Raw genomic sequence first — 27,596 nt, 5'->3', positions numbered from 1 at the left:
CATTTTTTGTGAAAAAAATTTGATTTTATAATTATTTTTCCAAATGTTCTTGCACTTCTACTTCCTTGTGATCATATTCATTTTTACTACTCTGCCGTTTTCATTTCTTTTCCTTCTAATTCATTCTTTTCTATCTTTTTCAGTTTCCCTTAATCATCGTTCACGAGTGTTGTTCCAGTACCTTTTCTTTCTCCGGCATCTTCCTCTTGCATATTTTTCATAATTTCTCCTCCGCTAATTGTTTCATTGTGATATCAGTTTCTGCTACTCAGTCCATACATCTGCTTTATAGGGTCTTTTCTTACCTCATAATATATTCCTTCAATCTCGCTTCATTGTTTTTAAAGACCTCGTTGACTAGTTCATAATCTATTACGTTGAACTGCTGCTCTCTTTCCCAAATGTAGATTCCTGTACAAATGTGATCCCCCTTCATAATCGTTCATGAAGTTTAAAATAAATTCCTCCGTATTTTTACCTTTTTCTAGTTTTCATGATGAGAAGTATATTAGTATCATCTTAAAAGTGGCACTGAATAATCCACATCTAACGTCCTGCTATTATTATTATGTTTGGTTGTCAGCTATTCTCATAAAGCCGAACACTGACTATCGCATTCCTCTGAAACTTCCTTATTTAATTTTAGTTTTAATCCATTATTTACAGATTTTGCTGACAGTGCATTAACATTAGGTACATTCTATGTGAAATATATTAAACATCTGTGAAATACGAAATTACATTGTTATTGCGCACAATAGGATGCAAAATTAAGAAACTTTACTGAACTGAACACCAGACAGAAAAGCTTTATACTCTACAGAGTGAGTTCATTAGTAATTTCTTGCTTTTAACATACTTTATTATAACACTGAAATGAAATAGCTACAGTAAGTTAAACAAAAAAAAAATATTTCTTTATCTAAGTGGTAGCTGGGTTGATTTAAGGGACATTATATATTGCTATAACAGAAATTGGAGAAGAGAAGGAAAATATAAAAAGAATAAAAGGCCATACACAGTTACTGAATGGTATGGTAACAAGCTGATGAGAAAGCATAGAAGCAACACGTAGTAAATTCAGCGTTTACTAATTAGTTAAAGACTCCCTGAGTATTGCAATTTGGTTGGGCCAATAATAGTAGTAGTAGAGTTAAGCTCTGTAACGACCTCCACTCTGCTCTCTTGAGGCCGAGACCAATAGTTTTGATTTAATATCTTAAGAAGATCCAGTGTTTCATCTTTACGTTGTTTTTGTAAGTTTGAAGAATAGGTATTTACGTTTAATTTCCTCCTGTTAATTTGCTCGTTGGGTCGAGAGTAAAGTAGAATGAAATAACTGTGACCATCAATCTTAAGTAATGTTGCGAGCACTAAAAAGCATAATTCCGGAAGGATCTAGGCAATGGGAAACAGTAGGCCTGTGGCCCAAGGCAAGCATAGTGTAAAGCAATGCATTTGCGTCGTTTTGGACAACCGGAATTTGTCACGGAATTGTTGACTGCCTCTGAGCATTTTAGAGTTTTTGTGACAGTCAGTCTTAATTCCTAGGGATGACTTCCGTACCCCCCTTTTTCTTCAATGCGAAGCCTGTGGGATAGGCTGTTGATCATGGGCTACTATGTTTTGAGGTCCAGGGAAGATTAGAAGATTAAGCCATGTTTAGCAGTAGTGCGTGGTGATTGTGCGCACATTTCTGTAATGCTTCATGATTTAGCAGTAGTGATGATTGTGCGTGATCTTGCGATGATTGCACACATTTCTGTAATCTTGATGATTGTGCATTTCTGTGATGATTGTGCGCACATTTCTGTAATGCGCGATGATTGTGCGCGCATTTCTGTGATGCGCGATGTCATGTTGTGGTAGCCTAGAACTAAGCAATAGGCTAGCTTCACATGGGGTAGCGTAGCTTACTTGGAAATTGATTTTTCCTATAGTATTTTGGTTGCCTAGCCTATCAAGAATTTACCATTGTTTTATGTCGGTCGACTGTAGTTAACCTGTAATTAACCTCAGAAGTACGCTGGCCATCCTGATATACTATCACACATGCGCAGTCTTATAGGGGAGCTTTTCCTTCATCGGGGCCTCTTCCCCCCAATTAAGTAACATGGCCTACTAGTTTAGGTTACGATAGGGTGCATTAGGTTAGTATAGTTCCTTTTATAATAGGTTTCCTTAGCAAATCCCTTCTGAAACATATGGTTCTCTAATGACTCACATGCTCGGAACCATTCCTTAACAATAACATGGCAGTCTGGTCTTTCTCTCAGTGTTTCCCCCCCCCTCCCCACCCAACACCTCATGTTCCCAACAGGTCCCCATCCATGTTGGGTAGATATGAAGCTAATAACAATTGAATGACAATAAACACCACCATCTTCATCAGCAACACTACTAGTTTAGGGAAACTCAATTTCCAAGGTAATAGTCTCAGATGGCCATTGAATGTGCAAGGACATCATATCTGACTCTAACTCAGGTGATGTACAATCCTTGAACTTCTTGGTTGGGTGTCTTTCCTTTTACTGCCAACTATTGGCATTCTCTTCCATCTATTTTCTCTGTTCCTGTGATCTTCCATCTTTCAAAAGACAGGTCTTTTGCTCCCTGTGAGGTCTTTTCTCTGTCTTTTCTTTGGCTTTGCTCCCAGAGGTCAGCATTTTGATGCCTGTCCTGGTGGCCTCAGTCTATAAAAAAAAAAAGATGGATTTTGGATGACTGTGTTTCTACAGGTTATCCACATCTAATATTAATAAGGTTTCATTGCACAGTGCTGTTTAGTTCTTCTAGGTATTTAATTCTTTTATCCAAGATTGTTTACTTCATTATTAGGCTTGCCTTTTAACAGGAAATTGAAAATTAATTTTTGTAGTTAACTCTAAAGGTACATTCTTACTGTTTTCATTAATCTATATAGTCAAATTTAACTTTCATCTCAATGAAATAAAAGTTTGCAATGTTTTATATAACCCAACTAATTAAATTTCTATCCCAATGTTGGATTGATGAGGAGAAGCATTCACTGGTCTTTCCTCATGTTTTAACCAGTGTGCTGCTTTATAAGTTATTAACCAATACAGGCAGTCCCTGGTTTACGCCAGGGTTCCATTTTTTTTGCCACTTTGTAAACTGAAAATCGTCGTAAACCGAAAATCATCGAAAATCGTCAAAAATCCTAAGAAAACCTTACTTTTAATGCTTTGGGTGTATTGAAAACTATGTAAACTGCATTTTTATTGAATTTTTCATCAAAAAAACCTCAAAATTTTTATTATTCTGCTGTTTTGGAGCCATACTTCTTCCGTCAGATCGGCATACCACGCGTCGTAAACCGGGAAATAATTTCTGATGAATATATTTGAAAAGTGTCGTAACTTCAGAACGTCGTAAGCCTGACCTGTCGTAAACTGGGGACTGCCTGTACTTTGCCCTCTTGGTTAGTGCATGTATTTATTAGGTTTGGTTTGCATTCAGTGAATACCTCATAAGTCTTCACACCCATGCATTTAAACATTTTCTTATATTAATATCTCCTGGTTCTTTGTTTCAGTGCTATTATAGCCAGGCTATAATAGCAGCATATAGAGTATAGGTCTTCATGGCATTATATTATATTTCAGAATAGATATAGACAGGTGGAACTCTACCTTATTTTCTCGGGAAACAATAACCTCACTTGTTATGTACGAAACAGGCTGTAAACAAGATCAGGAAATATCTTTTTAAAGTTGAACTGAATATATTTTTAGTAGCTGTATCTTAAATGGGTTCCCAGTCCATTACATGGTTGTCATGTTCTTTACGATTTGATAAAATTTCTGGATTTATATTGATAGTAAATGTTCTCTATCACTGATATGGTACAAAGTTCATGGTTTTAATTTTACAGGTAGTAAATTGTTTAGACAGTTTTGTTGCCCAGCTTAATTTTAAATTTTCAGGAAATTACATCCCACTGTCATTCATAAGCTGTACTTTTATGAGAATATTAATTATTATGCTGTACTTTTATGAGAATAGTAATTATTTATGAATTTAATGAAAACTGTTTTATATACTGTAATTCAGTTTATCATACTTAACAGTTGAATAATTTAGCTAACTACATAAATACTGTAAATAGAAGTCCAATAAATAGATGATCCTAGTAATGAATTATACCGTATATAAATGCATTACACTATAATAAAGGCCTAACATTGTTAATTTCTTCTAGCTACAGTACACACTTAATTCTAATAAATAAAGAATAAAAACTAATAGTGTATATGCCAACTGCCTTTATTAAGACTTATACTTGGTTGTATTTTTATTTGGTTGTACTTTCCTTTGATAGTGAACTGGTTCGAGACGGTAATGTATATGAAAGCCCAATCAGGCACGCAAAAGGTTGAAAGATTTGTGAACATTACAACACAGTTCAAAATCATTATTTTTCATGAGCTCAAAGGCAGTATTTTGTTTTTCATTAGGCGAGTCATCAGGTCCATCACATCACTAAATCACCATCATGAGTGGCGCCAACATGACGGCAAGTGACAAGTATGTGTTTTTTATGTTGCATCTGTTTTGCTGTTATAAGACCTACAGTATGTTTCCCAGCTATACTCAAGTTCTCACTTGTCTTTCTTATTTACTCGAAGTGTAAAGTTTGAATGTTGTGGTCAATAACATTTTTAATTAGTACCATTTACCCATTTGTAATTGCAAGTGCAAGTAATGAACTTTTTTGTTGGTTTGGTTTGTAGATTGTCAAGTGTAGCCACTGAAATTTTCCTTGATTGACTACCAGGCTTAGGAATCAGGTTTACATTAATGTCCAGTAATGTTTACATACTTTGTAGCACTGTAATGTTTAGTCTCTGCTGATTTTGTAAGCACAGTAACTTGCATTATTCGTTACTCGTTAATATCCAAGTACTGTACTGTTCTTCCACCTTTGTTTGTTTAATAAAGGATATGTCTGTGTATTCTATGTTTATTGCTCTCAGAAAAAGGATACCAGGCAGTTAAAGTACTGAATTCATTAGAATATAGTGGTTTGCAGCATATTTGCACTTCAAAGATTCATTTATAAATTTGCAAGCAGTTTTGCCCCACCTCCAAACCCACTACAGCTTGGGTATGTTTCACCATACAGTATACCCAACCACTAATCATGGATTAGGAAACTGGGGTTCGTGAGCTGGAAGACAGTTTTTAAATGTTTAGTTATTTTTTTTTTTCTTATTGTACGGTATTTTACATACTGTCCTTTCATTTTTAACCCAATCATTTGTACATCTAAATTATATGCAAGAAAATAACTTTATATTAAGAGCAAAGATTTGCTTACACATCTTTCATTGTGTCATGAGTTGGTAGATGTAGTTTCAGAGGAAAAAATTCAGTAGAGTATTGTGTTTTTCTTCATTGTACAGAAATTTAGAGTACTGTACATAGCTTCTTAAAGCAAAGTAAATACTGTAGTGAAAATTCAGTTATTTTATATCTTTGAACCCTGAAAGATTTAATGAGCATATCTTGTATTGTTGGAATTTGACTTATGTTTAGCTGTGTATTATTGGACGGAATATTTCTGTCATAAATAATCACTGAGGGATCTGTTAGATTATGGAGATTTGAAAATACTCATTTCAAAGTCAATGGATTTTCACATCTCATGATGTGCTGTACTTTAACTGGCATACTGGTGTAGTTTTTGAATCTGTGCATGAGATTTCAACCAAGATATTAAGAATATGGGGATATGGTATGTAGGCTTCTGATTCCTTAGGTTTCAGGTGGTATAATTAAAGATTTTTAAGACTCCGGATTTTGTATTTATATTTGAAACAGCCCCACCATATTTTTGTCTTTCCATTTCAAATGCTATAATGCCTCAGGGTAAGGTAATGCTTTTTGTGGAAAGAAAATTAAACAACTGAGGCATTTTTGATGCTGAGTCAACTCTGTGAATGCACCATATCAAAAAGAAGAGGTTGTACAATACTGTACTACTGTACATTATATTTATGGATCCTGAGGAAACACCATACAGTATTTGACAGTACCAAGAGAAACAGTTAGATGGGCATTACAAAAGCAGAGGGCACTGGAAAACCTAATTGAAAATGCATTGTTACTGCATCACAACAGTGGACTTAGAGCAAAGACATCCTTGTTTACTTCGCTGAGGGTTGCATCTCTCCGATTCAGTTGTGAAAGACGTCGGCCCTATCCAGCCTACTCTTCCATCTGAAAATAGCCTTTTTCTCCTCAGTCAAGATTTACTGTCCCAGGGGCCTCAGGTCCCTGGGTGGCATGTGACTCTTGTTTAGGGTTCCTGCCTTGTGCTTCTCACATGCCCTTGCGAGAGTTGTCAGACAGAGATCTACCTCTCATGACCATCTCTCGTCTCGCTCCAGCCTTGGTGTAGAGGATGGACGATCGTCATGGACCTGCTGGGGATGGAGAGCAATGCCTCGGTTCCATCTCATAGGTCGTAGCGGACTCTGAATCCATTAGCATCTATTGCCAGGTTCGAGTTCATCTTCATCTCCTCTTTGGACTTTGTAATCAATGACCCAGGTCAATCGCTACTTTGTCCTGTTAGGGTGCTGCGGTACTTTCCGACAAGGCTCGACATCCCTAACCTGGATGTTGTCGACTTTTTCACTAGTACTGACTCTCCCATTAAAGAAGATAAGGACATGTCTTTCTTATGGCTTTGTGAGGTGATCGGAAGGATGTACTCTACAGCTGGTGATGACGACACTTGTACAATCCGCCTGAGAGCTCACGAAGTCAATGGCCTGGTCCATCCCTTGCATTCCAGAAGATCCTGTCAGTCTGGAAGCAAGATGTGGTCTCATTAGACCACTTTTATGTCTTCTACTTTTGGGTCTTTGCCCACAGGCCCTTGGAACCTTTTTTCCTTGGTCCTGTGGTGGCTGCTCAACAATTTGTGTTTTCTTACCTGGCTACTTTAAGAGGACAGGTAGCATCTCACCTAAGGTGTATGGTTTGGAAGTGAGAAGGATGCCGAGAGTGACTGGCCTCTCCTCCTCCTCCTTCCTCATCGTACTTCTTCTCTTCCTTCGGGCTGAGAATGAGACTCAAACCGACACTTGCTGGAACTGGCATCTGATGTGGTAAGCCTACACATCAAGCACCCTTTGTATTTTTCTCTCTAGAATCATAGAAGCAATCCTGCTCCTTCCTCTAGCAAGGGGAGGAAGGAGACCCTGGCAATAAGGGACCTTACTGCCTCCAACTCTTTAGATTCTTCTCAGCCTGTTTTTGTATGAGTTACAATTCCTCACTCATTCGAAAAGGTCCAGATGTCTGACATTTGATCTCACAGTTCCCATATTCCTATCAATATGTTGGAGGCACGATACTCCTCACTCTTTCTACCAGGAGGAGTAACTCAGGTGTGCAGAACTCTAGTCAGTTAAAAAAACTCACTCAGATTCCTCCATGCAACCAGTGAGTCTTCCTTATGTAAAGGACTGATGGTTTGTATATCATGTAGGAACAAATCACAGTTTTTTAAAGTAAATTGTATTTTCCTAACTATACAAACGTGAGGTCCTTTACATTACATTTTTATGCCCACCTCACGCCACCCCTCAATCTGAAACCTGGGTTGAAAGGCAAACTGGAATGTTTACATCCAGGCAGGTGGGTATTCCCACCTACCAGATGGTAGTTACAGGCAATCCCCGGTTATTGGCAGCCTTGGTTACCGGCGATCCAGTTTTACGGCGCTTGTCTAGTTACGACGATAACCAGATTTTTGTCGCTGATAACCGGTTATTGGCAGCGCTGATCACTGTTACTGGCACCGATACTAGGGATCAATGCTGTTATCGCTGATTTTCAGTTAGCGGCAATTTTCGGTTATTGTCACGCCACTGGGAACGGAACCCCGCCACTAACTGGGGACTGCCTGTACTGCCTAACTACCTTGTTCAAGAGTTTAACGGCTGTTTCCAGCTTTGCCGTGAGTAATTCCATAATGTAAAGAACCTCAGGTTTGTATAGTTAGGGAAAAAAATACAATTTACTTTAAAAAATTGACTTTGATAAACCTACAGAAGTCACAGATGACTCTGACTCAGGAGATTCTCTATTGGGGGATGAAGATCAACTCTGAGTTTTTGGGCTTTTCCGTCTCCCAAGAGAATCGAGTTTTGCCTACAGACAGTGCACAGTTTTTTCTTGCTCCTGTCTTGCTCGACGAATCGATGGATGGATCTATTAGGAACCCTCGCCTCCATCTAGCAGTTTTTGAAATTAGGCAGACTGCATATGAGAGCTGGTCAGTTCTTCCTAAGAGCAAGTTGGGACAGGAAAACGCAACCGGACTCTGTGGTGTTCCCCACAACACCTGAGATAAAGTCAGACCTGCGATGGTGGACATCCAAAGAAAGACTTTTGGAGGGAAAGTTGCTACGCCCTGTGATCACCGACCTAGACATCTTTTCAGACGCTTGAGGTCTAGGTTGGGAGCACTTCTGGGGAGCTTTGAAGCTTTCGGGACATGGTTTCCAGAACAACAGAATTTGCATGTCAACGTAAAGGAATTGACTGCCATTCATTTGGGTCCAATGTCCTTTGCGGAAATGGTCATGACAAAACCGTAATGGAGCACTCGGACAACACCATGGCTCTTTCTTATATGTATAAAGAAACAAGGTGGAACCCACTCCTTCTCCCTGTGTGAAGCCACGAAGGAACTCATTTGGGTGGACCAGAATCGGGCGAAGCTAGTCACCCTTTTCATCCAGGGGAAAATGAACTTATTGGCAAATGAGCTGAGTCGTTGCAGACAAATACTACCCACAGAATGGACCTTGAACTCCATGGTCTGCAACAACCTGTGGAACTTTGGGGCAGACCTACTTTGGACCTATTTGCCACCTCAAAAAATCATCGCCTTCATCTCTTTTCGTTCTCTGGTCCTGGATCCTTAGGCATGGGTGACAGACACCATGCTTTTAAATTTGTCAAATCTTAATCTTTACACCTTCCCGCCATTCAACATGGTAAGGGTAGTGAGTGCTCAACAAGTTTCAGTACCATCACAATGTAACAATGACCCTGATAGCTCTGTTTTGGCCCCTCAAGGTGTGGTTCCCAGACCTCCTGAGACTCTTAGTGGACTTTTCGAGACTGCTCCCACAAGATCCACGTCTACTCAAACAGCCACACATTTGGAGATACCATCGAGGGCTATCCTCTCTAGCTCTGACAGGCTTCAGACTGTCCAGTGACTTGTCAGAGCAAAGGGATTTTCAAAATCAGCTGTGGAGACTATTGCAAGATGTAGACGTCAGTCTTCTTGCCATGCCTACCAGTCTAAGTGGGCAGTCTTCCGATAATGGTGTAGCAGTAATAACATCTCGTCTGCTTAAACCATTGTAGCTTACATAGTGGACTTCCTCCTGTTCATGAGGACCGCCAAGGGGCTCTCCTCTTCTACCTCCTGCCCCTAACCAAGATCTTAGTGATCTCGTTAAGTCCTTCTAGACTTCCAAGCAGAAGAGAATTGACTCGGTATCTTGGAATTTGGATTTAGTTCTCAAGTGGTTAATGGGCCCCACTTTTGAGCCTCTCTGTTCCACGTCCCTCAAGAACTTGACAAAGAAGACTCTCTTCCTTAGCCTTGGGTACTGCCAAGCGAGTTAGTGAACCACAGGCTATAGACAAGAAAATTGGTTTCACCCAGGGAGATGCAGCCTCTACTTTCACACTAGGTTTCTTGGCTAAGAACGAGATGTCATCCAACCCCTGGCCATGCTCGTTCACCATTAAGAACCTTACGGACATCCTCAATCCAGAAGAAGAGGAAAGGGTCCTTTGCCCTGTTAGGGCCCTTCAGTATTACATAGACAGAACCAAGAGAATCAGAGGCCCTTCCAGTAGTCTCGGGTTCCCTGTCAAGAATCCCTCTCGACCCCTATCTAAAAATGCTTTGTCATTTTTTGTTAGGAGTTTTATTGCAGAATCTCACTTACAAATCCAGGAGGACGTCCTGCCTACCTTTAACGTGAGAGCACATGAGATGAGAGCAGTCGCCATCTCGTATGCTTTCAGGCATAATGTGTCACTCTCAGCAATCCTTCTGTCGACTTCCTGAAAGTGTGTCCATTTTCGCAGTGCACAATTTGAAAGAAATAGAGACAGTTTTTGAAAATTGCAGTACCTTGGGTCCTTTATCAGTGACTGGCATGGTATTGGGGGAAGAGGCATAGGAAGCATTCCTCTTTTATCCTTGGTCTTTTTGCCTTGAGGTAGGCTGTTGAGTCACTGGGAGACTAGGGGTTACTTTGGACCTGGAGTGCCCACCAGTCTTTAGTGGTTGGGTGAAGGTTTTTAATTTTACAGGTAGTCCCCGGTTAATGGTGGGCTCGGTTAACAGCGATCCGGTTTTATGGGGCTTGTCCAGCAACGAAAATCGGCAATTTTCGTCGCCGAAAGTCGCCGATTTCCGCTTACTGGCGCCAATAATTGGGCATTGGCACCGATACATACCTAACAGAGGCGCTGATAACCGAAAATCGGCACTTTTCGGCGCCGATAACCCCAAAAATCACCAAAAAGGCGCCAAAATTGCCGATTTTCAGTTAGCCGCGATTTTCGGTTATCATCACACCCTCAGAAACGGAACCCCGCCGATAAATTGGGACTGCCTGTATTGCAGTTTAGGTGACAGCATTTTCTGGTTTTTTGTTGTTTGGTACTGTGTCCAGTGCAAGGACAACTGTTCTTATGCTTTGTAGGCAATCGGGACTGTTCTTTACTCCAAAGCCCCCACTTAAAAGTAGAGATGGCCCCCGGCTACTCCGCTGCATCACTACAGGTCAAGATGAGCACCGACCAGAGGCAGTAATTACTTGCATTAGCCCTCTTACCAGTTAAGGAAACAACAAGCATTGTTTCAGTGTTAGCAATTTGTTTATTTCAAATTCATTTTCATGACTGAATGTTTTTGGTAGAATATGTCCATGGATCCCACCTCCTGTCAATATGGGATTCAGCTGTGTAATTCCTTGTTAAGTTGCTTATATGGAAGTGTTATTTTCATGATAAAATTAAGTCTCATATATACTTGCCAAGCAATTACAGCTCGGAGCCCTCCCTCCTCCCCTATCATGGACATAAGGGCACAAAAGAAGTGACTTTTCTGCTTTGATGTTCCTATTGTTCACCGATAGTGAGCAGAGTAATCACCTACACAGAAACAATAGAAGCACTACCTCAATTTTTAAAATGTAACCTGCCGCACTAGTGAAAAAGTATAGCTGTGTAAGTACTTGGTAAGTATATATGAAACTTAATTTTATCATGAAACTTAATTTCTATAATTAGTCACTTCTGAAATTGCATGAAGTTGAGACTTAGAATGTTAAATGAGGCATGTTACCCTTTATTTTCCTTTTCAGCCTTAACATGAAAAACATGGGTGATAAATCATCTCAAAGTAATCCTGCTGAGCAGTACATACTTCTTGCCAAGCAGGCAAAGGGAGCAGGAGCAGTGCAACTTGTGAAGCAAGTTTTAGAAGCTCCTGAAGTGTACGTCTTTGGAGAACTCCTAGATATGCCCAATATACAAGAAGTAAGTTATGCGTGAGTAGAGTAGTTTATAGGTTTAGTATTATAGACTATCATTATAGTAATTATTGCCAGTGCCATACAGATGAAGGAATTATTTAGGAACATTTACCACAGCTGTATATGTGTGCAATAGGCTACAAACTAAAGACATGTCAGGACACAGGATAGATTTTTACAAGCAGTTTGGGAAGTTACACTTAGTTTAATAATGTGACTCATTTTTCCCATATTTGACATAACATTATACATAGCCAAAAAGAAATGATATTTTGAGGGTTCCAGTCAATTCTCAATGCCCAGCTTTTTATTCATGTTTATATTTGGTATGCATGAGCCTTCTTCAATATTGTAATCATATTGACAAGTACAGTGTGATAAGTTATTAGTGAACTTGCCTTGCCCCTTCAAAGAAACCCTGCCATAAGTGTTAATTACTAAGCCAGAAACTACATAGTACTGTACAGCTCTTAAATGGTGTGTGCAGTATCTTGGGATTATTGTCTTTTTGATGCAGTGTCACCAGTATAGCTTGCTTGTAAGAAAAATAGTTATACAAAATTATTTCATTTTTGTTTTATATCAATAAGATGTAATGAGGAAAAACACTCTACAGTACAGTATTGGGAACATGTACTGTATATATCAAGTTGAGTACAATATACTTGACAACAAAACTTTCCCATAGCAGCCATATTTGTGAGTTTCAGTTTTATATTACATGCTTTCCAACTTCATCCTCTTCGTGTTTGTAGGAAAATCTGATTTTATACCTATTCCTTGTATTTGTCAATTTACTTGTAGGAACAAAGCCAAATGTCTCATTTTTTCACTTGCCTAACCCATTCTTGCAAAAAGTGCCAAACACCCCAGTGTTTTCCATTGTGACATCTTGGAATGGATGCAGTTTTAGCTTGACAGTCTGAATAACAAATTACACAGTACCATGTTATGGGTCATTTTCATTGGGAGAAGCTTTTTTATTTTAAATTTGAAATATGCCAAAAAATCTTTGCCTGTAAAATTTATTAGAGTACAGGCTGTCCTCTCTTATCAGGCGTCGGTTAATGGCATTCCGGTTTACGGTGCTTGGCTAACATTGTTGTTAACCAGATTTTCAGCGACGGTAAGCGACTTTTAATGGTTTATTGGCGCCGATAAGCAGTTAATGGTGGTGATAAGTGGTTTATTGGTGCTTTTTATTACCTTGATTATCAGCGATTTTCGGTTGTCAGTGATTTTCAGTTAACAGCGCTCAGCGGAACAGAATCCCTGCCATTAACCGGGGACTGCCTGTAATTTTACTGTATAATTTTCTATAGTTTTCAGTGACTAAGTTTTTGATTTTAGTGTAAAATTTATTAGAGTACAGGCTGTCCTCTCTTATCAGCGGCGTCGGTTAATGGCACTCCGGTTTACGGTGCTTGGCTAACATTGTTGTTAACCAGATTTTCAGCGACGGTAAGCAACTTTTGGCGTTGGTAAGTGGTTTATTGGTGCCGATAAGCAGTTAATGGTGGTGATAAGTGGTTTATTGGTGCTTACGATGTTGTAAACGCCATTTATTACCTTGATTATCAGCGATTTTTGGTTGTCAGTGATTTTCAGTTAACAGCGCTCAGCCGGGAACAGAATCCCTGCCATTAACCGGGGACTGCCTGTAATTTTACTGTATAATTTTCTATAGTTTTCAGTGACTAGTAAAACCATACCTGGAGATGTTGCATATCAGTCAGTTATTTAAAATTTGATTTTAGTGTGAATAAATACCACTAGCTTTATACAGTGAGTATTATAACGTTTTTGAAAATGTAACAAATTGTACCAGATTAAAGTGGCTGTACAGTACTGCTAAAATGTTGGTAGAGCTCTGAAGAAGATGATAAGATGTGCCAGACATTGTGAGGAGCCATATCCATGAAAATTATATCAATTTTATTCTTGAAAATCATTTGAGAGGTGAACTGCTGTTGTCAAAATGTTATGGGTTGTATGTTACAGTTACCTGAAGAATAGACATAAATGTAAATTTTGGATCCTAGATTTTACTTTATGTAAATTGTGTCGAGTTGATACAAGATTGTATTTTACCACTACTTACTGAGGATTTTAAGAAATATACGTAACTATGGTTTCTATTGCCAACTGGATTTTTACTATATTTTATGATTTTTTTTTTTTTTTTATTTTTAATACTGACATTGGATGTTCCAAAAGTTTTAGGACTCATGATTTGAACGATCAGAATTAAAACTATTTTAGCCAAGACTGGAATTTTCAGTTGGACCAACGGTGGGGTCTGTCCGAATTCAATCTTTCGAAGGAAGTCCTTTCTCACGAGACTAGTTTTAGACTGCTTCTCACTCCTTGTTCTAGTTGAGGGAGCCTGCTCAGGGATCTGGGAATTTCTGGGATGTGTCCCCAGGAGAATGGAACCTTCACACTATGCCATAAAGCTGAAAGCCTTTCACATAAGGCTTCAGTCCTTCTCAACCCTCGCTCTTTCCTAGACTACGGTATTCCTGTAGACTAGACAACAGTCCTTAATGGAAACCATTCTGCAAGTTCGTGCTAACTTGGACTCTACACTCTTCCACCGTTCGATATGGTCAAGGAAAAGCTGGCCTTTTCAGACTCGTCAGAATGTTACGACATCCCTCGTAGCCCCGTTCTGAATTGTAATTTATGGTTCCTGGCTTCCTGCAATTGATTGGTGTACTCTCCCAGAAGCCTTTCACCTTTTGTAACTTCTCAAACAGTCTCACTTGAAGAGACACCATCAAGGGTGGTACGCTCTTGCATGGACAGGCGTTGTGCTGTCCAGGTGTTTATCAGGAAGGAGATGTTTTATTAGAGGTGCTACTAAGACATTTGAGAGATGCAGACGGGGGTATCGAGCTACATCTGACTCACTAACGCCAGTTGCTCGTTTACCCTGGTAATTTTTAACTGAGAACGAGGACCCTTCCATGACCTGGATCCGTTCTCTCTGTCTCTCAAGAACTTAATGGAAGAGAGAACGGCTTTGGCAGCCGGGGATTGTGCTCTGGGCTCCCAGGAGCACCCATCAGCCTGAGCGTTTTTTTTTTTTTTCCTCACCTGACTCCCACCTTGCCTGGCTCAAGCTACAGATAGGTGCCAGCTCTACCCCAAGCTTCAAGGAGCGCCTACCAGCTCCCGACCAGTTAGTTAGCTGATGACCATCTCTTTAGGCCCCACCCGCAGCCTCGCACCTCAGTTCATCCAGCGCCTGGTGCTAGCTTCTGGATGTCAGGCGCCAACTCTCCCACGTCCTTGTCTCTGGGGAAGAGTTAGCAGCTCTCTTTCTGTTGGAGTTTTACGGCATGACCTGAGCAGGATTGGAAGCACGGGGGGTTTTTCATGACCTTCAGTGTTCTAGCACCCGCCGTCTAAGAATATGTGGTCCTCTCTTGTGATTGGACTTGTTTTCTGAGGCCATTCTTAGTTTCTGGAGAGCTATTAGCCTACTTTTAGTGAAAGCTGGATACATCAGTACAATCTCTTATCTCATTAGCTTTCAGGCATTGTGTGCCCCTGACGTCCAGTCTACAACCGACCTTTTCTGATACATTCTCAGAGGTAGGAGAGCATTTTCCTCCTTTTAAGGGAAGCTAAGGATGTCAAAACAGCTTCTACCTCATTAGCTTTCAGGCACTGTATGCCACTAATGTCCATTCTACAGTCGACCTTCTGGAAGTGCAATTGATCTTCACTCCTCGCTTTTCAAAGAAAGTTAAAACTGTTAGATTCTTGTAGTACCTTGCGATCATTATTAGTAACCGGCATGGCATTGCAGAAGGAAGCATAGGATTTTCTCCTATTATCTACTCACCTTGTAGTAAGGTGCCGAGACCTGTGAGAGCCGGGAGTTACAGTATACCTGGAGCACCTATCACTGTCATTGAATGGGTTGTGGTCTTTATTTCAGTGCAAGTGTGTTTATATTGGCTGTGCCCAGGGCAAGGGCACTTTTTAAAGTTTTGCTAGCTATCGGATAACTCCTTGAGCTGCATAACTTTCACCCACTGTTGCTTTGCTAGCCATCGGATTACTCCTTGGATACAAAGCTCCCACTTAAGTAGAGGCGCCCCTGGCTTTACTGCCACGCTGCTACAGGTTAAGTTGAGCAACAACCAGAGGCAGTTCTCTGCTGCAGGCTCTCTCAACTAACAAGGAACTACAAGCATTGTATCCAGTGCTGGCAACTTACCTAGTATCTCGAATTATTACATGAATTAATGATTGGGAACAGAATTTGTCCGTGAATCCCCACCACTTGTCAATATAGATTCAGCTAAGTAATTACTGGGTAAGTTAATTATATAAAAATGACATTTTTATAATAAAGTTTTATATATATTTACCCAGTAATTACGGACAGAGCCCTCCCTACCCCCGCGCATGGACATAAAGCATAAACATAATGATGAGTATTTGCCGAGTAGTTCCTGATACTCTCGTCAGTGGGCGAGACCAGTCACCTGCACTAAGCTGAAGTGCTAACCTGCGAATTTTTTAATTTTAACTGCCAAGGCAAGAGAAACTCTTAGCTAAGTAATTACTGGGTAAGTACTGTATATATAAAACTTTATTTTATTATAAAAATGTCATTTTTTAATTTGCAGGTCTTTCAGGTATTTAGAAAAATTTTTATTTTGCTGAAGTATATTGATGCCATTAATGATCTTTTTTCAGTTAAAGAATGACCCTCAGCATGCTGGATATTATGACTTGCTTCAGCTGTTTGCTTATGGGGTATACGGAGACTATGTTAAAGAATCAGCGAAGTTTCCACCACTAACCTCAGCAATGTTAACCAAGTTAAGGCATCTAACGATAGTTTCCATGGCAACGGGCCAGAAACGAATTCCATTAGTAACACTTGGAAATCAACTAGGTCTCACATCTAACAGGGAATTAGAAGATTTAATAATTGAAGCTATGTACACAGGTATGTTATCTTTACCATATGGCTGGTAAATCTGTATGTTAAATTGCCTTATAGTAATATCTCATGCATTTGTTGATGTGTTGTTGATTTGTCATAAGATGCTTTTGCACATAATGACAAACCCTAGTATTTTATGAGTTTACATTTGCCAAAGGCAGTGAAATTCATTACATTATTCACAATTTGAGTGAAACTTTCATGGGATGCCAGGGGTGGCTTATCTCTACAGGAGTACTAATTATGTAGTGTACTTTGATTTGCTCATTGTAAGCTGAGGTAAAAGGTATTGTTATTTTTATTCAGAAGATAAACCCTATTCATGTAGAACAAGTCTATAGGGCCCATTGACTTGCAGTTAAAACTTCCAAAGAATGTGGTGTTCATTTGAAAGAAATTATAGATGATAATAGGAAATGCAGAAAGAAGAGAAATGCTAAGTACAAGGTAAATTAGGGTTTGTAGTGGTCATTTGGCTCCCAGTTACAGTGCTTTCATCTAGCAGGAAGGATCCCTTTGATCTCATCCTCCTCAGTTGCCCAGCTTCTTAACATTTTCTTGCTCTTTTATCACATCTCATTGACGAACAAATTCTTTATGCCATTCATAAGAGAATCTTGAAATGGCATTGATATTTGTTGTTCTCATTCTGTTCTATTTTAAATGGTTTGTTTTTGTGTTTAGCACAACTTATTAATATTTTTTCCATATAAATTGCTTGAACGTGGGAATGATGCCTCCCTGTCACATTTATGCTATGTTCATAAAATGATAGCTTATACAACATATGCATTTTATGGACCTGATCTCACTTTTCAGTATTTGAATTTGCTTTAAGTATTTAAGAAACGGTGGATACAAGTTTAGAGGGGGGGTAGGTGTTCATGAGTATTGTATCCTATAGTGGATCAGCCTTAATTGCAGTTGATATCAGTGTGGTCACCTTGGAGGGACTCAACAGCGACTACCGAAAATAGGTTTTTCCTGCGTTAAAACCTGTAGAAGATGGGGTTGGGTCTTGTCATTATTTCCAATTTTCTTGTTTCCAGTTGGCAGTACAGGACTTGGTACAGTATATCTTCTTAGACTTGTAGTAAGGTATTTCTAGAATAGTTTGTATAATATAAACATTCTGTGTTTTATTTATTTATATATTTTTTATCTTGTGGTTTCTATTTCTTGCAGGAAACTGTCAGTTTATTAATGACCAAATCTTCTTTAGATTACAGTGATAACTATTTTCAGATATTGTTCATGGAAAACTTGATCAGAAGAATGGTATTCTTGAGCTAGACTATGCAATTGGTCGTGATATCAAGCCTGAAGATTTGCCAAATATAATAAATACTTTACAGGTCAGTATAGTTTTTTTTTTTTTTGTAAAATTCACTGCATCTTCAAGAATTGTGCTATCATGAGGATAACTGACCTGAAATAAGTGCAGCTTGTCATGGCTTGTATTTTCACAATTGTAGCCATTAGTTGCATACTGATATAGTTTTAATAAATGATAAATTATATTGTCTTTTATGAAATTCAAAGACATCTTTTAATATTTTACATTTTCCCCTCACAGTCTTGGTGTGATACATGTGATACCATGCTTTCAAACATAGACCAGCTCATTACAAGGGCTAATTCAGATAAAGATGCTCATCTTAAGCACAGGAATTCACTAGAGACTGAGGTAAAGTATAATTATATTCTTTTTAGTAAAAACCTAGGACTTCTAAAAAAAAAAAAAAGATTACAAGTGTCCCACTGGTCATAGTTAGACCTAGAGTCAAGAGGCTTATAGGTTTTGTTGCTATTAGAAAAAGATTTTTTTTTTTGTCATTTAACAGACCAGACGTTTAAAATTAGGTTTGTTGCCATACTAGGTCATAATACATTTATCAATCTGATATGCTAGATTGTGCAATCAGGTGAGGAGGTAATTGCATGTCATAAAACACAACCAGGCTGAGTGTAAAATGTAGCTTATCAGGCCAGGCTTATATGTCAGATGTGGAGTACGTTTATATTGTAAAACAAACTCAAGATGTATAGTAACATATCCAAGGTAACCCTTATGACCCAGACACGGATTCGTAAGCCCTTTGCAAACTTCTGTCATTATAAATGAATACTGTCACATTAAATGAGGTAAAAATTGGAACAGTGAGGTGGATGAAAAATACAAAGCATTGCAGCCCTAGGCCTAAAAGACACTGCAAAGAACCAGTAGCACCTACAGCACACTGAATAAGTAACATTTTTAATTATTAATGTATCTCCATACTGGGTGCAAACTTCCCATAAAGCCCAGGAAACAAACTTAGGAGTTGATATGTACGTACAAAGCTAACTCATGTTTCACTGTAGTCGGTTCCCCTTGGTTATGTTCATTGTTTCATTTATCAGACAAACTGACTTTCTGTCTTTCACTTAATGGCCTAGCTACCTCCATTGCTTGGCTTTTAAGCCTGAATTTCATAATGCAATGCAGTCTCTCTTTCTATCATATTTTTTTTTTCTGGCATTTACCATTTCTGTAGGTATCATAAGCACCCAGCTTCTACAATAAGAATTTCCACTCTATCCATAAAAAGAGCTTGCACAGAAAGTGTGAATGAAATCAAGGAAATGTAATAGAATAATTCTGCCCCTTCCTGGAAGTTGAAACAAACAAAAGCAAGTTACCAAAATTTGACAAAAAGTGCAATTTCATGGTGCTGTTCATTTCCATACTGCCATATTGGCTTTCTGGTGTGTGTTTGTTTACTATCATGCCCCTACCCAAAACATCAGTTAGCTTTGTGGGTATTAGCTCCTAGTCCAGGACAAATATATTTCTTCCCTACCCTGGGCCATAAGGGTTAAACTTCATCTAAGAAAAATACTTTGTTAATTTAAGCACAAAAGCAAGGTGCAGTATAGAAATTATGTAGCATGCCTTTACCATGTACTTTTAGTTTGTACTTTGTGTAAAGTGAATGATATACATTAGGCGTTGGTGTGCGAACTTAAGGAGGCTGAGTCATCTCTAGTTTAAGGTATTAAAAAATTGCAAAATCAAACTCCAAGGAGTAGAGACCTTTCTAGGTTATGGAGTTCCTACTAGAGAGAACCTTTTACAGTATGGCTTTTGCCTGTGAAGAAACACTGAAAACATTACCTTTCCATTCCTAATAATTGCTGCTTAATTCATTCATGCATTCCACAGAAAGCGGAGAGGTTGAAGGAAGTTGCTGTTGATAATGCATTGGCTCAAAAGGCGCTTGCTGACTTCTACCTCTCTCATGGGGGAAGTAGAGTATAAGGGAGAGGGTCGTCAGGGAAATACAGCAATGACTTAACACTGCCCTCCTAATAAACAGTTTATTAAGGTCAGCTCATTGCACAAACAGGAGGGTGAAGTAATAAGTTGAAAGAAAGGGGCAGGGTGTCAAAAGCTTCAGATTAACCACCTCACTGAGGCAAAGAACTGTTTGGCGCTAGTACATTATAATAAAGTTTTTAATAGCAGTTTATTTGCTTTTCAACAAAGTCCTTCGTCCTGAAACTACAAATGATGCTTGGAATTTTAAAGTTTCATGATTAGTTGGCCCAGATGTAAGGAAGGTTTTGGGCCCTTGATTATTATGAATTTTAAAAGCTAATAACTAATTTTAACATTAACTAAACCCAACATTCACCGAGAATTTTAATATATCTCTTCTGATTCAGTCAATTTTAAGGTAATAGTAGACATGCCTATATCTGTGCTTCAGTACTCCAGGATTATCAAAGCCTATTACTAAATTCAGTCATCAGTAACTTATAACATCTTGGTCATGACCAAAAGGATTATATTTTGGATTTTCAAGAATTCCAAAAGATACAACAGTGGAGTTCTGTCTTGTACTAGGTATATATTTAAAACAGGCAAGTGCATGGAGCTTTATCTACAGTAAGAATAGAAGTGCTAAGGGTTATTTAACCATGTAAATAATTTATAGCTGCAGGAACTTTCATCCTTTTTCTTTTTTTACAAATTTTATCCAATTTCTGAAAAGTTTTTTCATTAATTTCTATCATGCATTTTTTGCTTGAATTTCTACGTAGCTCAGGCTCTGGACTACAGCATTCCCTCTCTCCTGGATCTTGTGGACCTTACCACTGTTTGGCATCCTTGCCATTTTCTTACCGTGGAATCCCAACTAACCCCTCTTTCCTCATGTGCCAACCACAACCACCTCATTTATTTTTTGACCTCTGAACACCTCTCTGCTAGGTTTTCATTAGTATATTTCCATGACCTCAGCCAAGAATCTCAACATTTTGAAGTCACCTCATCAGAATCAGTTCCTATTCCATGAAGAGTGGCTATGCTTCTACCAAGTACCAAAGCTGGGGTCAAAGCAGATATACTGCATTTTGTTGTTAACTGATTGAATACGCTTTGCTATTAGTCCATCAATCATCTTGTACTTTATCCTGCCTGATGCTGTTACTCTCTCAGTTGTGATTGATTGATCGATTGATTATGAAATTTAGGTCTTGAAGACCAAGTGCCGGAACCCATCAGGAATTATTCAGCACCGTAATGAAGGTGAAATATATAAATTAATGATGATATGATTGATATGTGAATGATGACATACTTGTAAAATTCAGTGTTAAAATACAAACGTAAAAAATGAAGAATGATATTGGATAGAACCGAAAAAATATAAATATATATTAAACTTTTATATTAAAAATATACACTTAGTATATAAAATAAATATGACTAAAATCTTTATTAAATATACCAAGATCATATCTCATTAAAATAGCTGGATTCTTTCAGATAACCCATAAGGTTATCTACCTCAACATCATTTAAAATTTCTAAAATAGTCTCCCCAGTTAGTAAGTACTTCGCCCTAAGGCGATTAAATTTAGGACAGTGTACCAGCATGTGCTCAACGGATAGCTGACCACCACAGTGATCACAAACTGGGGCACTGGCTTCCTCTAAAATATAGCTATGGGTGAGGCAGGTATGGCCAATCCTAAGCCGTGTTAGGATGATCTCAAATCTTGTTACGATTAAAACCCGAACTCCAAAAATTGATACTTTTCCTAATGTTTCTGTACTTCCTATTTGTGGATAAAATGGGGTAAGTCCATCTCTGCTGCCATTTTGTACGAATGTATCATCTGATAACTGGACACATATCCAAATATGGCACCTTATTAGTTAAGAAATCACATCTTGCAGCATCCTTTGCTTTACTATCAGCCAGTTCGTTCCCTTCTAGACCAGTGTGCCCTGGAATCCAACAAAACTTTACTGATTTGTGGCGAACAGAAAGATAAAAAAGCCATTCCTGAGCCTGAAGTTTTATGTATACCTTTGGCAATACAGTAACTGGTACAGTTCTTGAAGCTTGTTAATAAGGTAGTTAACTATTAGATAAGTGAGGGTAGGGGTACCCACCCATTGTTTAAAGTGTTACACTTTTCTCTGGAAATGGACAAATGTAGTTGGTTAAAAGGTGGGATTATAAAAAAACTTCACCTTTGTATATTTTATCTTCAAAATTTGTGATTTGTTCCTGTGGGAATACAAACCTTTGTCTTTTATATGGAGACTTGCTCCTTAGGTAGATGATGTCCTAAAGCTAATGTGTATTTCCCACCTGGAAATATCCTTCCCAACACATACTGTATATGAGCAAGGGAAGGAAACCTATAACCACCTGTACATCCTGGCATATGAGATGTCAAGGATGACAGGGCCCTATGCCAGAGTATGATTTGTTTGTAACCTCACTCTAAGAGAAAAAAGAATTTAGGTTTCTGATATGAGAGGGTTAGACCAGCTCAAAAGGTAGTATTATGTCATGGAATCCCAGACATATGCTCTGACCCTCATTACGTGAAGGATGGAGTGAGTCACCTCTGCCGGACTAACCAAAGCCAGAGATTGTAAGTTTTGTTGTGTAACTAACTTGTATCTGTCCCCGCCAGCAAGAATATGGCTGTTGGCCAGAAGATAAGCGTAAAATACCAATCAGTCTTTCATCCAAATTTTCACCTTCATAAATTTTGGGCAAGTTGCTATTCTGTCCAAGCAGAGCTTGGGCAATTACAAAATGTAGTGATCAGCCATCACATATCTTAAGTAACATATCCAAGGACATATGGGTGATACCATACTGATAGAATGAGGTAAAGGTGGTTTGGTGATGCCAAACAACTGCCCTCAGTACCTGTGATACTGAGAAGTTCTTCCTGAATGCAATGAGTGGAGCTTTGTGATCCCTTATCCAGGGTGTACAGTCAGCTTAGCTCCTTCACCCAAAAACTAGTATGCCATCTTGATTTCCTGAAGCCAAGGCAAGACAAGTGTTCTAGGATACTCCTTGTGCCTGATAGTACTGTAACAATCAGTTAGCAACACTGGCATATGTGTTGAGTTTTGTATAGGTAGTACAGCATAACTCGTAAAGGACACAACAGCTTCGTATCTTGATCATCATTCATCTGCAGTCTCAAATGAAGGGGCTCATGAAGAATCTTATCTATTGTTAGGAACTGACTGACTTGAGTTTTTGCTACAAATTTGGGGACAAGTTATAACTAGTGTTATCTTCCATCCTTCCCAGACTTGTAGAAGAGACCATGCCTTCTATTCTTAGCTGATTTTAAGGCTAACAGGGAAAGTCTTTTGCATAACATCGCTTGTCTATAGCCTTCCTTGGGGGCTTGTACAGCACCTGGGAGACTGTAAAGACAATGAGTCACATTCCACTCCATAGTTCTGAATTCACAGGGTGGCCAAGTGTTCAAAGCTCTTCAAGAGCTTGGAACCCTCCACCATGGAAGGGGTCTATGCCCTAAGCTGGAAGACCTGAGAACGGGTCCTTAACCTCAGAAACAGAGAAACTAATCTGTATGGAAGTAGATTAGAAATTCCGCATTATGCTGAGTAGTGGCTCTGATCACGGAGATACTCCTCTGACAACACCAGTCACTGGCGATGGCACACTTTTTGGGAGTCATGAACCCTGTAAGAAAAGTTTCTCTTTTGTAGATGCTGAACAGTCACCAGCCAAGAGTGCTAATGACTACATGGGCTGACAGTAGCAGGTGTGGGTGGTGAAGCATTGTGGACCATAGTGGTAGTTCTCTTCATGCCTCAACAATAAGGCCCAGGAGATCTGGATGCCACCTGGCTTTTGGCCAACAAGGAGCCACCAGGGTTATTCTGAGACCAGGAGGGACCACTGCTAGGTTAACTTAAAGGATCAGGCAGAATGATGGAAAAGCATGAGTCAAGGTTGTTCCTAGGATGTTGGAAGGCTCCTTCCAACTCAGCCCAGCAGTGAGCGGAACATTAGAAGCTTCCTCTTAAGCTGTGTGTACTAGACTCCCAAATCTTGAACAGCTCTGCTACTTGCATGTTCAGGGACCACTGTCCTTACAACCTGCCTGGGCAATCAAGTTGATAACTCAACACATTCCAACAGCCTCGGCTGTACCTGGCTGACAGCTGTACAGTGTGGTGAACTACTGTATTCATGCACCTGTATCACCAACCTGTAGAGGGGGAGGGAGGCAGTGCATAATCCTTTGCTTGTTAATGTGACACCATGTTTACATTGTTGCTCTTCAACTGAATTGTTGCTTCCTGTGCCAGAAGTGCTGCTTCTATCTTTGAGAACATTGGTGTACAGGTGAAAACTGTCTCTTGTCCACACCCCTAAGATGAATGAACCACTCAGGTGTGTGTGTGTGCCCCACTTCACCTTTGGTGTTTCCAAGACCAGAATCATCTGGACTTGGGAAGAGTTCAGTGGAACTCACACAAGGAGGTTCCTGTCTTTTAACCACCAAGCAAGATCCTCCATCACTTCCATGTTCAGCAGAACAGGGACTATTGGAGGATTGATAGCAGAAGGCGAAGTGTTGCTTCAGGGACCAGTAGAGTGAATGCATATGGATACCTCCCAAGGGGTATTTCTCCACTGATGACAAGTGACCAAGAAGGGTTTACCAAAGCTGAGTTGGTTGTTCCTGTTGGGACAGGAACTGCACTGATACTTCCCAGTCTGTCAGTCCAAGTGTCTGTGAGATGGACTCTCACCACTACTGTTGTTCAACTTTCCCAGGTACTAAGTCTGCAGTCAGGGTGGGAGATCAGACTTTCTCCAGTTAATCACAATCCCCAGATTGGAAGAAGAGAGAAATGTGGAGGAACTGCATCTTGGAAGATACCAGGATCAGCTGATCACCGAGATGCCGTAACAGATGGATCCTGAACATGTGTGTCCAATGCAGTATCAATGTAAACATCTGTGGAGCAGTCTGAAGCAAAGTGCTTTGAATTGGTACTGTCTTGTTATAGACAAAGGAGGCACACTACTTCCATGAGTCCTAATGGATAGGTGTCTTTCTGATCTAACAAAAGCATTTCTCACTCTTTTACAAGCTACCAATGAATGTACGGCTTCCATCCTGAACATTCAGGCAAAGAACTTGATCAGAGGTGATGGATCGGATGACTGTCTTCTGTTGCCTTCTCTACTGTGTTGATAGAACTAAAAATTTAGATGATCCTGTCTTGAAAAGAGGCAACTAACACCATAACTCCTTTTCAAGACCAGGTTAGTCCGTAAGTTTGGAGATTGTTTCCTTCCTCTTGGCACCAACAATCTTCTGAACTTTGCCTTTTCCTACACTGGAAAAAGGCAGTTTGTCATCGTTGTTGGGCCGTAAGTCTAACCATGATGTAGCCTGGAACAAAGCCAAGGCAACAGACTCTATGGCTCCTGCTTTAGGAAAGAAGAGTGTGCATTTTGCACAAACCACTCCAACCTGAGTGTGTGTTCTGCACAAAGCCACTCCACCCTAAGTTGTTCGTCAGCCTACAGACAGACAAGTTCACTTATAGGGGGGCAGGTTTGGGCATTCTCCTGGACATGTCATAGGTGGGGGAAGAATCTAGTAGAGTAACTGGAGGATACAGAATTTTCTGATCCACAGGACCAGGAGAATTGAAAGGAGTGTAAGACTTAAGGGTGAAAACCAATAACTACTTGATGGAAGACACTGGTTGAACCAAGATGTACTTGATGGAAGACACTGGCTGTTAATGTGCTCTTGAGCTCAGTGATCTTGTAAAAATGCCTCTCTGCTTGGCCTTTATGGGTTTCATGGACAAATGACCATCAGGTATAGTAGATTCCAAGACAGCACGAGTCAGATCCTCTACCAAAGTAGAGGGAGACATAGTAGCTTAAACTTGCAGGATAGTGGCTTGACCTTGCTTCTGCTCAAGGGATCGTGACAAGTACTTAGAACAAATACAGACAGTGAGGAATAGTCTGAAGCAACTGTTGGTTATCAAACAAGACTACCCTAACTGCTCTTGTACCCTCAAACAGGAGCCAAACTGGCCAGGGTGGCCCTGCTACTCGACTGAGGCAAGCCAGAATGCATACTTCCTGCCCCAAGCAGTGCATTAGCCAAGTCAGCCCTAGGCTCTGCATGCTTCAACACTGTGTCAGGATGTATTGAAATAGCTATGGGGAAATATGACAGCCTGTACTCCAAGGAAGTGTGTACTCTTCCCAACATCGCTGAATTAACAGAATTGAGTTTTGGTCCTCCTCTGAAGAGAAGGGTGTAGGTGACCCTTAGTAAAGAAGGTTTAGCTTACTAGGAACAATGCATGAGCAGACCTATACAACAGATTGGTCTTAAGTGTACTTAATCACCAATCCACTTGCACTGCTTACAATCAACTGCCCCACAGAAGGGGTCTAAGATTACCATTACTCCCAACAGAAAGGAGATGGCCGCAAGAAAACTTTTTAGCCTTCCTGAAAAGGACAATCTTCTTGGCCTTTTTCTGACATTCCCACTGACCTAGAGATAGGGAGAGGAGGCAGACAAAGCATGGCAGTGCTTCATCAACCTCCCTTGATCACTGGTCTTTCTGTCAAAGAGAATTATGAGATCAGTACAGAACAATTTTTTGCACTTATTTTCTTAGTCAGATATTTAACTGGCATAAATAGAAATATTTATGTATACAGTATATCAGAAAGGAAATTTTTCTCTCATTTTTTATTGTTGTGCAAAAGCATTCATAAATCTCTTAGGTTTTTAAAAAATATTTTTGAACAGATTTTTGAACAGTAAGCAGTAAAGAAGTTTGTTCTCAGCTAATGCAGCATTTCATTCTATGTAAGTAATTTTTTTTTTCTCATTTGTAAATGTACTAAAATCTTAGTACAAGTATTTGGCTTCAAAGCAAGATCAAAATCAACATTTTATCATGAAAACAAAATTGTACACCAACTGATAAAAGAAAATTATTTCAGCTCTAAAGCAGTAACCTGAAACAATGTATTTTACCACAGACAAGGTTTTAACACAACCTGAGTTTGGTGTGCACATGGTTACCTGCCATGGACAGTTTCTCAATCATTTCTTCCAGAGGGGCCTAAATGTAATGTTATTAGGATTTTAGTCATTTGGTATACAGGCAGTTGAGCTACTACTTGCCACTAACTGAAAACTGATTGTTATGATCTAGTTTTGAAAGTTTTATGCATTTGAAAAGTTTCTACTTAACCTTACAATATTATGGTACATACTAATAAGACTGTAAATACTACTCACTGATCAAATTCTAATATGTGTTTGTATTTCAGGTGTTGAACATTAAAGCATCTCTCAAAACTCAAGCTCAAGAAGGTGATGAAGCACTGTCCACAGATTCTCGTGACCATGACAAGAAACGTTCAGCCAAGAAAGGAATCCGTCCCTCATCTTCCAAGTTTTGGCCCAAAAGCTCTTAATTTCCCTTCGAACAGATTATGTTATTTTTTGTGGAGTTTCTACAAGACTTATTCCCTTTACAAGTGATATTGTATCAAAGTCAGTTGCTAGTACTATAACAACACAAATGATTATGTATTGATATTTATAAATGCATAAGATTAAGTTTTATTCAGTTGCCTAACCAGTAGACTTCTTATCCTTTTACAATTTGTGTG

The 27,596-nt window shown here is 39.3% G+C and overlaps 1 protein-coding gene across 5 annotated transcripts; it reads left to right on the top strand.

The window, feature by feature from the left end:
- Positions 1 to 1,118: 1,118 nt before the first annotated feature.
- Positions 1,119 to 27,562, top strand: CSN7 (COP9 signalosome subunit 7). Of its 5 annotated transcripts, none has more exons than XM_067119496.1 (7): positions 1,119 to 1,256; positions 4,479 to 4,548; positions 11,439 to 11,613; positions 16,326 to 16,581; positions 17,824 to 17,933; positions 18,155 to 18,265; positions 19,784 to 20,088. In XM_067119496.1, exons 2-7 carry the CDS (start codon positions 4,517 to 4,519, stop codon positions 19,877 to 19,879), a joined length of 780 nt encoding a protein of 259 aa, XP_066975597.1. In that variant the 5' UTR covers positions 1,119 to 1,256; positions 4,479 to 4,516; the 3' UTR covers positions 19,880 to 20,088. The 5 variants fall into 5 exon arrangements, with proteins under 5 accessions (XP_066975597.1, XP_066975594.1, XP_066975598.1 ...); XM_067119493.1 differs by lacking the exon at positions 19,784 to 20,088 and adding an exon at positions 27,252 to 27,562 and having other exon boundaries at positions 1,126 to 1,256; XM_067119497.1 differs by having other exon boundaries at positions 1,232 to 1,273.
- Positions 27,563 to 27,596: the final 34 nt, after the last annotated feature.

Source organism: Macrobrachium rosenbergii, chromosome 17 (genome assembly GCF_040412425.1).
Source record: "Macrobrachium rosenbergii isolate ZJJX-2024 chromosome 17, ASM4041242v1, whole genome shotgun sequence".
In the NCBI taxonomy this organism is placed as follows: domain Eukaryota; kingdom Metazoa; phylum Arthropoda; class Malacostraca; order Decapoda; family Palaemonidae; genus Macrobrachium; species Macrobrachium rosenbergii.
This window is presented reverse-complemented; position numbering and strand designations above follow the sequence as displayed.